Here is a 16,383-nt window from a genome sequence, read left to right as displayed (position 1 = left end):
TAAGGACAAGTCTCTTCTTAGTTCTCTCTATATATATATGATTCTCTGTTAACCCCTATTACTCCTTCTGTTCATGTTTTGGTTTCTTTTGTATTAAGTTTTCGTTTTTCAACAGCACTGAAGTAAAGCAGATATGGGATTCGAAGAAGACGGTGTATATCGCGATGAGGGTGGAGAACCGGTAACGGAGCTTGACGACATGCCTTCAGATAACGGTGAGGGTTCGGTTGAGTCAGAAGATCTAGATTGGAGGAGGGTTGAGAGAACTCCAACTCCTGTTCATGATTCAGGTTCTGGGGATGAAATCGCTAAACCGAGAAGAAGGCTTGTTAAGCAGAGTTTCAAGGCAGACAAAACTCCAGATATGGATTGTGGACATGATGAAGAAGAAGAAGAAGCTGGTTCTCTTGAGGGTGATTCTGGACGTGTTAAACCTTTGTCGAACAAGAGAGTTTATGGCGCGAAAGATGGTCGGAGTGGAAAGAGACGGAGGCAAAGAAAGCATGCTGATGATGGTGTTGATGATCCGGAGATATGAAAGAGATGTGGGATGCAGTTGCTGGTGAGGATACAGAAAGTGGCAATAATGGGGGTGATGTAGGAGCTTCGGGCGATGACAATGCCCCTCCTCAGGCAAACAAAATACCTGAAGAAGAGGATGACGAGATTAACATGCTATTCGGCAAGAAAAAGAGGAAAGTTGAGATGCCTCCTGCCGACATCGCAATGTTCGTCGAGAAGGTTATGGCTGAACTTGAAATTGCAGCAGAAGAAGATGCAGAATTGAATAGGCAATCTAAGCCGGCTGTAAACAAACTCATGAAGCTACCACTTTTAACTCAAGTTCTTTCAAAAAAACAGTTTCAACTTGTGTTCTTAGGACATGGAGTGCTGGGTGCTTTAAAGACCTGGCTAGAACCGTTACCTGATGGAAGCCTGCCCAACATAAGCATCCGAACTGCGATACTAGAAATTTTAATTGATTATCCACTTGATTTAGAGCAGTATGATAGGAAGGAGGAGCTTAGAAACAGTGGTCTAGGCAAGGTTATTATGTTTCTATCAAAATCTGATGAAGAAACTAACGCCAACAAAAAACTTGCCCAGAAATTGGTGGAAAAGTGGAGTCGGTCAATATTCAATAAGAGTGCACGGTATGAGGACTCGAGAAGCCATGTCGAGGAAAGAGTACCCGACAGGAGGCCCTCGAAAAAACCAGCAAGCAGACCTGCTGCTAGGATGGAATTTATTAGAGATGACGACGATGAACTTGATTTAAAGGGAGTTCCGGAGAGAAGAAAAACTCGCCAACCAATGCAAAGAGCTATTCGACCTGAAGAAATGCCAATGGACTTTGTTTTACGTCCTCCATCCAAGATAGCCCCTGCGGAAGTTAAACCAGTTAATCAGTGGCGCCTAAGGATGTCCAAAAGGTTGCAGGTGTTGAAAACACCAAAGAACAAGAAGCTTAAGCCTATAAGCTACTTTCATCTATGAGCATGCGAATACATATTTACTTTCCTTTTTGTTTCTGTAAGGCACAGTACCACCAGGAACGAACCAGAACCATTGCTGACTGTAATATATAGTCGATCAGTTATTCAATTAAACGTTATCTTTCAAAGTTTCAAACTCTCAATATATAATGTGGTGTGTGAAAACTTCAGTTCAACTTGTACAAGTTATCATTAAATGATTAGACTCTAGCGGTTTCGATAATCACATTGAACCGACACTCTAAACTTTCGTGCAGATTGATGAGATATCAGTATATACCAAAACGATATTTCAACGATACTTTGTACTATAAAAGTGGCAATTCATTCATTTCCCTCCCCCCCTTATCTGAAAATGGCTTTATCAAATTCTTCAACATTATTTTCTTCTACTCGTTCAGTTTACAGATTAAACCCACTTCTCTTCTCTCGTCACATTCGTGGAATCAATTTCTCTCTCTTGAAGTTCAATAGTTTTAACCATAAATCTCTTTCAAGTAAACTCACTCACTCACTCACTTACTTAAACTCATTTTATTATATTGCATTATTATTATTATTTTTTTTAATATTTGTTTATTTGTGTTTTTAGTATCAGCAGCATCTTCAAACGATGGTGTTTTTACTTCTCCAGAGACAGCTAAGATTTTTGACTTTACTAATGAGGAACGGATATATAATTGGTACTCATTTTTTTAACCTTTGAAATATTGTTTTGTTTTTACATGAATTTTGTTATTTATAATGTGGTGTAGTGTTGGATATTAGGTGGGAGTCTCAAGGGTATTTCAAACCAAATATTGATCAAGGAGGAGATCCTTTTGTGGTTTCTATGCCACCTCCTAATGTTACTGGAGCGTTACATATGGGACATGCAATGTTCGTCACTCTTGAGGTCGGTAGAATTGAATGTTTATGTTTATTACTTATATTTTAGCTACATATTTGTGTTTCCTGCTTTGTACTTATTTTACAGGTGAACTTTTTACTTGTAAAAATAATATCTTGTAAAACGATTATGTAGCAGTAGACAGTGCTGAAAGACAAATTTAAGGAAATTTTTAGTGGATTGTTTCTTGTATAGTCGACACATTTATCCAGTCCATGATAGGACTTGTAGACAGTCTCCAGAAATTGTACCCAAAAGCCGGAAAAGAAGGCGTCCATATTGAGTATCCCCAACCCATCATTTCACGCTGAAATCGTCTTTTAGTAAATAAATAAGATATCTTTATATGCATATGCTTTGCTTGTCTAATAATTACTTGGGCATTATTAATTCAAGATACAAATGGTAAAAGGCGTCTATACCATTGTCTCTAGTGATGGACATGATTGCTTATTCATCTTCATTCTTATAAGAAGACCTGCACTTCTCTCCTGATTCTATCTGTGAAATACTTAGATACAGTTGCATGTACAATAGCTTGTCCCTAAACTCTGGGCTTTTTGAGGAAATTTGTTTGTTTCCTGTTTTCGTTTTCACATTGAACTGTAGAAATCCGTGGCGTAATTGCCTGTCAGATTCCAAACTCTTTATGTACAAGTTTGTAAATGTTTCTTTGTTATGGAGCGTTTATGTACTTTACACACACGTTGATGTATGCATGAGTTGACGCCCTGAACATGTATTGTCACAAGGAAATCCACTGTATAGGGAGTTTGATGAATCGCTATTGCTATGATTGTATTATTTTTATATTTTTAAATATCATTACTACCACTTGTACTTGTGAAAAGTAGGATATAAAGCTTCAGTTCTCTTCAATCAAGATTTTTGGTTGGTCAAAGCCTATAAAATTGGCCCCTTTTCTGCCATCATAAGATTAATGTTATATTTCTTTTCAGGATATTATGGTTAGATATCATCGAATGAAAGGAAGGACCACACTTTGGGTCCCTGGAACTGATCATGCTGGTATTGCTACTCAGGTTTTTCTTCCATAACTTTGCTACATACGCGTGTGACTCATGAAGAAGTTTTCTATTTGGCTTGTAACAACACAAATCAGCTAAAATGTCATTGAAATCTAAATTCTCAACCCCCCCATCAGAATTGGTTAAAAAATGGAAGAACTGTGGACCATCCACTTTTACCGGTAATTAGGGGCCCGTATTTGGTAAGGTTACAAACTCCAGAGTCAGCTATATTTCCTGCAGGAAGAACTCACGAGATAATGCTCATGGAAAAATCTTATGAATCCTACATTTCTCCAAAGAATATATATATGTACTATGTTTTCTCTGGCTATTCAGATATTTTATGTGGGTCCTATTAACTTCCATCACATCTATGCGCACAATGTGCTTGCAATATTTTTAGAAAGACTAATTCGTCATGGCCCAGAGTCTTTTCACCTTTTGTAAATGGATGAAGCTAGGGTTTCTTTTAAGACTGTGCTTGTACTTGGAAATCGCATATAGGTTTTTGGAAACAGATGTTTATATTTTCAGTTTTTTTGTTTTTATTGGGTTAATATGTCGATCTTATACTTTTTGCAGTTGGTTGTTGAAAGAATGCTTGCATCTGAAGGAATAAAAAGGGTTGAAATTGGTAGAGATGAGTTTACAAGACGTGTCTGGGAGTGGAAAGCAAAGTATGTGGATTCATACTCCTCAACCGGTTTAAACTTCTCTTGGAAAGATGACATTTTGTCATGCTTATTCCTTTTGTTATCTCCAACTAAAAGTGGTTTCCCTTTGTTTCTTTACTTTTGTTTTCTGTTTTTCATTTTTTAAATTACACTAAAAAACCATATATAGATAGTGGATATAAAAGTTATGAAAATTTCCTCTAACATAGACTTCCGTACCTGAGAGCCTAACGACAACAATAATGAGTTCTGAATAAAACACATATTTTTTACCCCCAGAAGAAAAACATTCACCCATATAATAATTTATAATGTAGATATGAACAAGTTACCAAAATGTCCCTTTTTTTGTTGCGTTTTTTTAAGATGAATCTCTGCTAGCATTTGTGCTTTGCCATGAACTCAAAATTTTACAGTGGTCTTTTTGTTTGCTGATATTGTATCTCCGTTTTTCAGGTATGGTGGAGCCATTACAAAACAGATTAAGAGACTAGGTGCTTCTTGTGATTGGAGTAGAGAACACTTCACCCTTGATGAGCATTTAAGTAGTAAGATAGATTTCTATCCAATCAATGAAATTTATACTTTGTGCAAAAACTGTTTCCTAGGAGTACGCGCGTCGATGGACCACATCCTACATACTTTTGTTACATGTGGCTTTGTTATTTTTTCCCTTAATTTGTATTTCTGACTCCAGGGGCTGTGGTTGAGGCTTTCATTAGACTTCACGAGAAAGGCCTAATTTATCAAGGTAAGAACTTCAGTGCCATGGCCTTATTCATCTTTTTCAAAGGATTTGGTAACTATTGACAAGTATCATCGTTGACAATCACCACTCAAGTAGTCAAGTCACTTTGGAACTTCAATCGTGTTACTCAAATTCAGAATCTTGTCTTTTTATTCAGAGAAAGAAACAAATGCGCTCATAGTCGATCTTCGTCTCATTTTGTGTCTTTACCATCCGCATCTTTTTGTATTTTAGGACTTTTGTCTCAATTACATTTGTCTTCAGAAGGCTATTTGCATTCTGTTTCTCCTCCATAAAAATTTCATGGAAAAATAAGGTAGGACGAAAAGGCTTACGAGTACACAAGAAAATGAAATCATTACACATTTACACCAAGCAAGGAAACCTAAAATACAATTCGTCACCCATTGTCCAAAAGAATCCTGTTTGCTTTGTATGAAAATTGTACAGAATCTAGTGTGTGTGTGTGTGTGTGTGTGTGTGTGTGTGTGTGTGTTTTTTTAGTTTTTTTTTTTTTAATGTAAAAACACTGCATGGCAGGCCAAAGAACTTCTGAAATGATATTAATTGACAACCTGTTTATTTTTCTTATAGTAATCTGATAGAGTAATGTATATCTTCAGGATCTTACATGGTCAACTGGTCTCCTAGTCTACAGACTGCGGTTTCAGATTTGGTATGTTGTATTCATGGTTCACTGAGTATTCTTAAATTTATTGTCTTTGCTTTGTATATAAGACTTGATCTCGACTCTTTTTGCTTAGGAAGTGGAATATTCAGAAGAAACTGGTCTGCTTTACTATATCAAGTATCGTGTTGCTGGAGGATCCAGGTAATTTGGAGTTTGGGACATGTGTTTTACAGGTTCTTTATTAGTTTATTCATTGTTTCATATGGCATTAATATTGTTGTGCATCCTCGGTAATCCAATGCTACAGCAGTGGCAGTGGATTATATTAAGACTGCTCTGGTCCTCAAATGGAGGCTGCTTATTTTCCCTTTTTCTATTTGTTTTTGTTGTAGAAGTGATAGGAAAGAGAATGAGAGAACCAACATTGGATGTTTCCATGTGGGATTCAAAGTGGGTTTTAGGATTCCTTAGGCTGTTATTTTCTATTCGTTTTTGTTGTAGAAGTGATAGGAAACAGAATGAGTGTACCAAGATCGGCTGTTTTCGTGTGGGATTCAAAGTGGGTTTCAGGATTCCTTACCCTGGGAATTGTGTCTAACCTACTAGGGAAGAAGTTTTCAGGATCAGCACAACCCACAAGTTGGTTTTGTTGGGTGATGGTGTGCAAGGTGCCAAGGTGGATTTGTACCTAATTCCATATCTAGGCCACTCTTTAGCAATTTCTCATTGATCAAAGTTGATTTGGGCACTCATTTCTGGAGAAGTGTTATAGAATTCTCTGGCTGTAAGAGAAACCGATTTCTGAAAAGGATACTTTCCCTGATAAAGATTACCTTCTTCAACCTCCTAATATATCCGGTCATCCCATTTCATTTTAGTTGCCAATGGTTTGTTGGTTCGTATGAAGTAATTTCTTTATGGTAGGTGTCGTCTGATGAGATGGGATAACGTGTAAATTTCTTAAAAAGAAGGAGATTCAGGCAGTAGAATAGATGAGGCCATTGAGGCTTTGGAGTTCTGGGAGGAAATAGAGACTCCATTAAAGAAAGTCATAGGAATGAGGCATCAGTATAGTGGTTTGGGAGAGTATAGTTTCTAGGAAACCGTTCGGATGTGGTTTGATGCGATATTTGTAAATGAAATATGACTTTATACAAGATTTATAAACTCAGTATGGCTTCCGTTGAAGCATAACATTCCTTGGATAAAGGGGGAAAAGTTTATGTTCAAAGACATGGCTGTGCTCAGTACAAGGTTTTGCTTCCCTTTATGCTGACTTAACTATCAACAAAGAATTGCACAATCAAAATCTTCAGGTGATTGGCCTGGGGGGAGCCATTTTTGTATTTTGGCTTCATGGGTCGCTTGACTCAGAGCTGGAGGTGGTCCTATTTCATGTTGTATGTTTATCAAAGTAACATGGACACTCCATATTCTTAGATATTCTGTGTCGGACAGACAGACACATTGACACTCATGCCCGAAACCTGGACAAGCTGTGCATACGATTTTAAAGTAGCCTAAAAGACTAAGAAGATAATCAAGTAAGTTACAACTCCATGGTACGCAGTTTTCATTGTTATTTCTTTGTAAGGAGGCGCTTTGTAAGGTCTTGAGCCCAAGAAATAGTTGTGTAACAAAAGAAAAGTAATAGTTTCTTTCCAATTAACTATGTCCCTGTGTCTTACTCCATAAATTCGCCCTATCAGACACTCTGTATCCGTGTCGGACACTGACACACGTATCCTTATCAATGCGACCTAGATTTGTATCCATTATGTATCCGTATGGAGGAATGGTGGTCTTGTTGGTACTTTGAGATTCTCAAAGGCGCCTTTTGAACATCAATGTAGCCACATTAAAGCCTATAAAATAATTTCAAGGGCAGTTAAATTAGGCTGTAGATTGTGCTCATATTATTTCTTTTGTTATTTGCTATTTTCGTTTTACTATATATTTGTCGTTACGCTCCCTTATGTCTCTTATTACTCTTAATTTATCCAATTAGGGGATGTTTATGTACTTAAGATTGTATCTTTAATCTTGAATATTGAGTCTCATTTTTGTCTTTATTGAAGGGATGATTTTATGACAATAGCAACAACACGCCCAGAGACGTTATTTGGTGATACAGCCATAGCTGTGAACCCAAAGGTAGGATATGTTTTTCAATTTTAGGTGATACTTTTCAGCAGGATAATTTTTCTTTCTTTCAGAAAGTGGTTAAGGTTTAGTATGGTTTATATACTCTTGTGTTGAAGATATCTAACCCTTTGTCTGTGTTTTTCTGGGTACTTTTTTTTGTTTTCCTTTTGTACTGCTGATGAACCCGGACTGTCAAACTGTCATTTGTCTTGTTGAAAATTCCTTGTCTTCTTTCATATTTAGGTTTTGTCTAACGAATTCAAATCTCAAGTTTCAGATTTTGTGTTTGGCTGTAATTCTCTGTAGATTCTGTAATTGGGATTAAAGCTTTAGTACATGCTAAGAGGCGGGGTGACACATGATGGGTGGGCTAAGAGGTTGCAACCTAATTGGGAACTTGGGATCAATGTATTCAAACCAAGGAGGTTCAAGGGGCAAAGGCAGCAAATTTAGTGACAATAGTTGCAGTTGTTGTCAATGGGGTTCCCAAGGCGTCAGTTGGGAACCTAGCGCCTTGCACCTCACTAGCCTCGTCCTTGAAAATATAAGTTGGGATGTCTTAGTTCCATAAATATACCTATCCTTCCCCTCTCCGGTTGCATGCACTCTTAATTGCTTTTATTTTGATATAAATTCATTACCAATAATGCTAAAAATTAAACATGTAAATAAACTTGTCCAGATTTCTTAGCTGCACAGTTTCACCTTAAAACCCTCAAAGTTTTCTTTCTTGAGATATCCACCTTGCAGCGTTGTGCTTAACGTAAGATGGTTTTCGTAAAAAGAATCAAAAGAAAATAAAAAAGAAAAAGATGGTCTTGAGCGACATTTTGTTTTTTCCTCTTTGAAGACAAATCTTGTGTAGAAAAACTTGCAAGTTAAACATCCTGTCATGCCTCATGTTTGTAGGCTCTACATTCTTTGGACTTCAAGCAGTTTTTGCTCGTGACTGTTCATATTTTGTTTTCAATAATGTTATTGTAACTTTTTGAACATCTTCTGTTCTCAATATTGTCATTGGGTGCCTGATTTGTATGAGCTTGTAAAAATTGTTTTTATTATATTTGCATGTACTCCTATCTGAGTTACTTATACATAATCTAGCAATACATATTTATTCTTCTTGCAATGCCCTCAATTTGCTCGCTATCTAATTTTTTTTCTTGTTGCGTACTTGTAGGATGATCGCTATTCAAAGTATATTGGCAAGCAGGCTATAGTACCTATGACATTTGGACGTCATGTCCCCATCATAGCCGACAAAGTAAAAATTCCTTCTCATGCAGCCTATCTATGAGCTCCCATTTTTGGCCAATTTGTGTGTAGATGTGAACTCTTTCACCTCAATACATGTTGTCTTTGACAGTTTGAGTTGCATACAATTTATGTTTAAGCCCTTAATTGATGTCTTGACATATCTACATATGATTATAAACACCTTTTATCATTCAACTTTGGCATTCATTTTGCAGTATGTTGATAAAGACTTTGGAACTGGAGTATTGAAGATAAGTCCTGGGCATGATCACAATGACTATCTTCTTGCAAGAAAGCTTGGTCTACCTATACTTAATATAATGAACAAGGATGGGACACTAAATGAGGTTGCTGGAGTATACTGGTGAGTAAAATTTGGATTTAAATGCTTGAAAATATTTAGAGCTCACTAAAAATGGTTATGTATCTGTAACTTGTATTTTTACTGTTTCAGTGGAATGGATCGGTTTGAGGCAAGGAAGAAGTTATGGTTAGCTCTTGAGGAGACAGGTTTAGCAGTCAAAAAGGAACCCCATATTTCACGAGTTCCCATATCTCAGCGCGGTGGCGAAGTATGATATCATTCTTTTCTAAGTTTGTTGGCTAAGTTGATTTTGTGTTTATTCTTGTGGTAATGCTACTTGTAACTTTCTCTTTCGCTTGCTTGGCTTTTTGGTGTTTTATTAGGTAATAGAGCCATTAGTTAGTAAGCAATGGTTTGTTACCATGGAGCCTTTGGCTGAGAAGGCCCTGGATGCAGTTCAGACAGGACAATTAACCATAATGCCTGAAAGATTTGAGAAGGTACTTTGACTAAGATTTCTTTTATATGTTACCAAGTTGCCTAGGCGGCACCTAGGCCGATTTTTGAAGCACTGATCTTTCCCATCCTTTTATGCTAGTTTTGTGGTCTCTCTATCGAATGTTGATTCTATATATTCCCTAACTGTATTCTTCAAGTCTATATTGAAGGAACATTAGATTTTTCATGCTTATGGGTCATAATAAGGATCAGTATATTTCACTTTTACTGCAATGTCCTCACCTCAGTTTTGTGATGGCCCTGTTTATTTTTTTAAAATCCATTTTACTGGTTGTTGATTGTAGATATATAACCATTGGCTATCAAATATTAAAGATTGGTGTATAAGCAGACAACTTTGGTGGGGGCATCGCATACCTGTCTGGTATATTACGGGGAAAGATTGTGAAGAAGATTATATAGTTGCTCGGAATTCTGAAGAAGCCCTAGTAAAAGCTCGTGAGAAGTATGGATATGGTGTTGAAATATATCAGGATCCAGATGTTCTTGACACTTGGTTTTCAAGGTTATGACTTTTAGCACTTCGCTCTTTATATGATCACTGGCAAGTATGGTTCCCTGTTTTTGAGTTTGGTTGTTAAGTTTTACAAGTAATGGATGCAAAACTGCAACAATTTGAAAGTATTTCATTGGCTAAACCACAGTAGAAACAACTATTGAATTGGCTGTAGCATTCTCTAGTAAAGTACAGACACTCATTATGACCGTTATCGCTTAATGGGTTGAAGAGGCTACTAATTGAATGCCTTTTGCCCCCTATCTCATCTTGTCTACATATTTTTCTAATTAATACAACTACGTTAAGAAAAAAAAACATTGTGTATCCTGCTGGACAACATTGAGCTTAGAGTGTGGCTGTTGGTCTCTTTGTTGTCCTAATAAAAGTATTATTTATGAAGCATTTGGTAACATGAGAATCTAAAGGTGCATCACCATTTAGCAATCGTCATGGTTCACATGTTTACCAATGTACCATCATGATGTATAATGGTACCTAAGCAATGTGAATGTTTCCTCTGGGATATTGCCTATCAACTTATTAAATTACTGTTTCTTATGTGTTCTCTAGTATGGTTCTTTCCGAAAGTTCAACTGGACAAGTCTCTTTGATTATTTAAAGAGAATTTTCAAGTGTGGACCATAGTTGGATATAGATTACAGAAGTACATAATAATCCGTTTCCCAAGTATAAAGTAGCAAATTCTTTAAAGGATTTTTTTTTCGTATTTTCAAAAAATTGTGAATTGCGTTAATTATGATGGAAAGTGTAAAAGCTGTAGAGGATTGAACTCCAAAAAATTACATCTCTAATTCATATATATTTCTAAGCAGAACTATAGTATATCTGATCAGGATTCTCTAATCTAGGCACAAATGGTGTTCTAGACTTCTAGTGTCACTTCATAATGGGTCTCCTTTGTCAAATGAAGCACCATGTTGAGCAGCTGATTCTGCACTAAAGTTTCCTTCTTTCCAAATGCGTCATATCTTCCAAGTATGTAATTTGTTAGTTGCTCTTGTCCATCTTGATCTGAGGTTCCAACGAATGTGTCCACTGTTGAAAGCTTTAGCCACTGACTGTGAATCAGTTTCTATCCAAATATTCATCCAATTTTTGAGAAAAGCAAATAAGTCTTTTCTATTTCCATTATCCAATTCTTAAGAAATGCAAATATTTCTTAAAGCATGTGCTCTCTGCAGATATTCTCTTCCTTGATAGTGATAATTTTCTATTTCAAGTTTCTTCTTGCACTTCAGAATGGACAATTTCTCAGATTTTATATGTGCAAGTGCCTGAGTTACATTTGCTTTTGTTCTATATTCCAGTGCACTTTGGCCCTTTAGTACTCTTGGATGGCCAGATGTATCAGCAGACGACTACAGACATTTTTATCCAACAGCAGTTCTTGAAACTGGGTATGACCTTTCATCACTAGCTTGTAGCTTCACTGTGTAATACCGTGTGTGTTGTATTATCTGCAGTGTTGGTGGTAAATGGTGACATAGTTTTATCTTACCTAGTTATCTACTATATATATTGAGTCCCACATGTGTTATTTAAGGATGTAAATTATTTATATCTTGGTAATCGGCTGAAAATGTAAAGGATTACGCCTTGTTTCATAATCTCATAGGGCCGTAAGCAAATTTTCTTAGTGCATACATTTGTATCATATTTTACACAGCCCACATTGTTTGGATGATACTTTCACTAAAGTTATCATTCTTTTGACTGACTTCATTCTGTTAAGTAGATGAGGATGGTGAAACAAAATTTGGTGAAATTCGACTCTTGGAAATTAGAACTATGTTTAATTAATGTCGATGTTGACCAAATTGTAATCTTCCATAAATCGCTCTGGTTCAAACAATTTCAAGTCATATATGAGTTACGTCTTTAAACAGGCATGATATTCTGTTCTTTTGGGTGGCACGGATGGTAATGATGGGAATCGAGTTCACGGGGACTGTTCCTTTTTCTAATGTTTATTTGCATGGATTGATCAAAGACTCGCAAGTGAGTACAGTTGCTTACCTTATACTGGATCCCCAATTCTGATGGAGCCAGTTTTAACTTTTTCAAACATTGAGTTGTTTAGGGACGAAAAATGTCTAAGACATTGGGAAATGTGATTGACCCAGTCGATACGATCAAGGAATTTGGTACAGATGCCTTAAGATTTACACTTGCTTTGGGAACTGCTGGCCAGGTAATTCAAGATTTTCAGGATGTCATGCAATGTTGTCTATCCACATCCCATAATGATCATTGCCTAATTTACATGTTTTTTCCTGCCATGTGTTCTTCAGGACCTTAATTTATCTATGGAGAGATTGTCTTCTAATAAGGCCTTCACTAACAAACTCTGGAATGCAGGCAAGTTCATCTTGCAGAACTTGCCTAGTCAAAGTGATGTGTCTGCTTGGGAAAACATAATTGCTTATAAGGTTTGCCCCTTTCGCTTTTTCCTTATCCAATGTATATTTTTCATCTTACCAAGGTTCCTAAGATTAAACACGTCGTAGAATTGCATTCAAGGCTATCTTCACCACTTTGAAGTAATCGTGTGGGGTGTCTGGTAAGCCTTTTATCCTAGCTTCTAATGGGGTTTTTTTGAAAGCATATGAGCATTCTATGTTTTCATCACCATCTATAAGGTTGTCATGATCATGACAAACGTTTCTTATAGTTGGATTCATAGTTAAAAAGGCGTGCTCAATCCCTGAAGCAGAAGCCTCAAGTTTGTTGTCAGTATCATCACCGTCACCGTCATCGTCATCATCATGGTCGTGGTCATTTGTAATTATTATCAGTACTAAGAATTGAAGTTACCACTCAACTACAACTAAACCGATACAAAGACACCCTTTGCTTCAAAATAGTATCCGAATGACATTAAGTGATGAAACTTCACGTCCCTAAGAGGCAAGGCACACCCCTTGCTCAATCCTTCAAGATTTCCTTAAACTCCATCATCGTTGAATGCGTCTGCTTATGTAAAAACTCAGTTCATCATAATCCCATGATTTACATACTTAAACAACATGCATACTTCATTCAGTAACATGTTTATCATGGTGTTTCTTATATGTTCTAACTTCTAAGAAATATTGTCAAATACTGTGATGTCACCAAAATGTATTGTCTGGTATTGCTTGGTGCATAGTCGGCTAATTTGAGGGTCATTGTTTGCTCCAGTTCGATTCAGAGGAATCTCTTCTCAAACTTCCGTTGCCAGAATGTTGGGTGGTAAGTTAGTTATTATTCGATGCCATCTCTTATGTAATCTCTGTTACCCTTGGACCCATGTTTTACTGAAGGAAACAACGTTTTCCAGGTATCGAAACTTCATCAACTCATTGATGCTGTTACCATAAGCTATGAAAAGTATTTCTTTGGCGATGTCGGGAGAGAAATATATGATTTTTTTTGGGGAGATTTTGCTGATTGGTATGTACCTGCCAGTATTTCCTCGTCAGAATGAGAAACATAGGCAACAAAGACTCCGTTTTCCACTGGATAATGCGTGAAAATAACATGATATTTTTGGAACGTGTATTCAATTTTGAAACTAATCGTAGTTTTTGTTCACTTCTTTCTAGGTATATTGAAACTAGTAAAGCTCGCCTGTATCAATCTGAAGGGAATTCTATGGCTTCTGTAGCGCAGGCAGTTCTTTTATATGTCTTTGAAAATATATTGAAGATGTTACATCCTTTTATGCCATTTGTAACAGAGGAACTATGGCAGGTAATGTGGATTCTCCTTTCCTCATTCTTGTACGCGTGAATTTGTTTTTAGTTAGCACATGTTATATCCTGTTTTATATTTCTAAGGAACATGTGTTTTGACATACTCAACAGTCGACGAAGTAAAATGTTATTTTGGTCTTCTTTCCATCCTCGTAAACCTCTTTGAAAAGAAACAGTCTCTGTCTTGCCATTCCAGGATATTTGCTGTACCCAAACAACAGAGTCAACAGATATTGGACCCTTTTTTATACTCACATTATCACATTGCTTTGTTTGTCAAACCATAGTCATTACCGCATCGGAAGGAAGCGCTTATAGTGTCACCGTGGCCTATTACAAAACTTCCAAGGGATTTAAACTCCATTAAAAGGTTTGAAAATTTGCAAGCTTTGGTGAGTCTTACTAATCTGATACTTTGATCTGTATATTGCTAAGTGTTTTCTGTGGAATAAAATTGTCACTAGTCCTTCAACCGTTGGCAATTTTTTTTTAATGTTGTCTCAGACTAGAGCTATTCGGAATGCTCGAGCGGAGTACTCTGTTGAGCCTGCCAAGCGTATATCTGCATCTATAGTTGCTAAGGAAGACGTTCTACAGTACATCTCTGTAAGTTTGCTCCGTCAATCTCTCCTCATTGCTTTTGTGCAACTCATATGCTATTTCTTTTAATATTTTTTTTCATTGTTGTAAGATCTATACTAGGATCGATAAAAGTAGTAGGAATTGTGCCTTCTCTAACGAAACTACTGTGTTGAATGTACACATTGATTCACACTTTCACAGTTATTATGTGATAATGTCAGTCTCTTTGTTATGTGATGTTGAACTCAACTACTCAAATTTCAATTTTCCAGTTATTATAGAATTTGAAATTTAGGATGCTTGTTTAGCCTGCAAATTTTTTATAATTTCCCATGGTAGTATTTGAACTATAGATCATGGGTGATTCAAAGGGGATCATGTTCAGTTTAACTTTGCTGCCACCTCATCGCATAGTTGTAGGGATTTTGGTGGTGGAAAGACCTATCAAGTCGTTGAATCAGCCCCTGTTTAGTTCAAATTTCTACCAAGATAAATTTACAGATTTGCAAAGTAAACAAGCATAGCGTTGGTGTCAATATCCAAACTGTGCCATGTGGCACTGTAGTACAAAAGAGAGACCAAGACTTCCATATTTGATTAACACTGAACTTGGTATTGCCCATGTTGTGAAGACATTTTCATGTAAAGAACATCATTAGGAACTTTGCATGTGGGCTCACGTTTAAAAATGTCATACCAACTGCCAAGACAATAATTTGCGTCAATTACCTCTTGCAGACAGAGAAGAAAGTCTTGGCATTGCTCTGCAAGCTAGATTTACAGAATGTTGATTTCACAGACTCTCCTCCAGGCATGTTTCATTTTACATTTTCTATGTTATCCGAATGGAGCTTCAATTGAAATAGTTCTGTGGACATCCATATTACTTACTGGTTTCCCTGGTTGATCACGACCAACTTTACTTTAGGTGATGGGAAGCATTTAGTGCACCTTGTGGCTGATGAAGGTCTTGAGGCTTATCTTCCTCTCGAAGATATGATAGACATTTCTGCGGAAGTCCAGCGTCTTTCAAAGCGTCTTTCAAAGATGCAGATCGAGTATGATGCACTTGTAGCTCGCCTTAGTTCGGAAAAGGTATAACCCGCATTTCCACCATTATGTTTAAAGACATGCAATCACATACGGTTTTTCTATGCGTGCTTGCGTACTACATACCGGGTTGGTGGTTATACTTTTTTTTTTTTTCATTTCAGTTTGTGGAGAAAGCACCTGAGAAAGTAGTCCTTGAAGCAAGAGAAAAAGCAGCAGATGCGGAAGAAAAAATAACTCTTACCAAATCCCGTCTACAACTGCTTCAATCAACAATTTAATCGGTTATTAAATTCGTGTTCTTCAGCAATCAGCATACGCCGCATGTTACCAATTGCAGAATCAGCCCTCACCTAGCACAAGATAGTTGTATCTTGTACAGCTTGCATATGCATTTGACTGCTTTGCTCAAACCACCCGAATATCAAACTTCTCCAGGAAGTAAGCACGAAATGACTGCCAAAACAACAAAAAGTAGGCCTGGCGATATCTGCTGAAAGAGCTTTTGTCACAAAGTTTTGTAGTTCATCCACCTCCAGTTCGATTTCTTTATGAAAGAAGACCAGTGACACTGCGTTCCTTTGTATATTTTACCATTATTTACAACTGCTCATGTACATAACGACATTATAACAAGCACCTGGTCTTGGTCTTGTTTCGTTTGAACAACAACACTCTCACCTATTTGAGTCGGCCCAAATCCAAGTGAATGGGCTGTCAATCATGGGCTCAGGCCCAATGAAATAGAATCTTGATCAGTTAATAAATTGGTTTCCCTCCATCTCTCTACTGAAATTTCAAAT

The 16,383-nt window shown here is 36.9% G+C and overlaps 1 protein-coding gene and 1 pseudogene across 3 annotated transcripts; both read left to right on the top strand.

Annotated features, from left to right (window-relative positions):
- Positions 1–534: 534 nt before the first annotated feature.
- LOC147483874 (protein IWS1 homolog 1 pseudogene) lies at positions 535–1,497 on the top strand (annotated as a pseudogene).
- A 354-nt stretch (positions 1,498–1,851) lies between these two features.
- Positions 1,852–16,349, top strand: EMB2247 (protein EMBRYO DEFECTIVE 2247). 3 transcript variants are annotated; one of them, XM_086577430.1, is made up of 27 exons: positions 1,852–1,993; positions 2,089–2,179; positions 2,265–2,391; positions 3,345–3,428; positions 3,999–4,093; positions 4,547–4,638; positions 4,788–4,841; positions 5,462–5,514; positions 5,603–5,670; positions 7,548–7,623; positions 8,795–8,878; positions 9,087–9,235; positions 9,326–9,443; positions 9,559–9,675; positions 9,979–10,199; positions 11,522–11,611; positions 12,101–12,212; positions 12,295–12,405; positions 12,506–12,643; positions 13,395–13,445; positions 13,534–13,646; positions 13,799–13,946; positions 14,236–14,340; positions 14,453–14,554; positions 15,269–15,341; positions 15,459–15,625; positions 15,745–16,349. In XM_086577430.1, the coding sequence occupies exons 1-27, from the start codon at positions 1,852–1,854 to the stop codon at positions 15,859–15,861; spliced, it is 2,898 nt and encodes a 965-aa protein (XP_086433556.1). In that variant the 3' UTR covers positions 15,862–16,349. The 3 variants fall into 3 exon arrangements, with proteins under 3 accessions (XP_086433556.1, XP_086433557.1, XP_086433558.1); XM_086577431.1 differs by having other exon boundaries at positions 1,854–1,993; positions 2,252–2,391; XM_086577432.1 differs by lacking the exons at positions 1,852–1,993; positions 2,089–2,179 and having other exon boundaries at positions 2,349–2,391; positions 3,345–3,414.
- Positions 16,350–16,383: the final 34 nt, after the last annotated feature.

Source organism: Coptis chinensis, chromosome 8 (assembly GCF_015680905.1).
Source record: "Coptis chinensis isolate HL-2020 chromosome 8, ASM1568090v1, whole genome shotgun sequence".
NCBI classification, from domain to species: Eukaryota; Viridiplantae; Streptophyta; class Magnoliopsida; order Ranunculales; family Ranunculaceae; genus Coptis; species Coptis chinensis.
The sequence above is the reverse complement of the archived record's forward strand: the minus strand, read 5'-3'. Positions and strand labels throughout refer to the sequence as shown.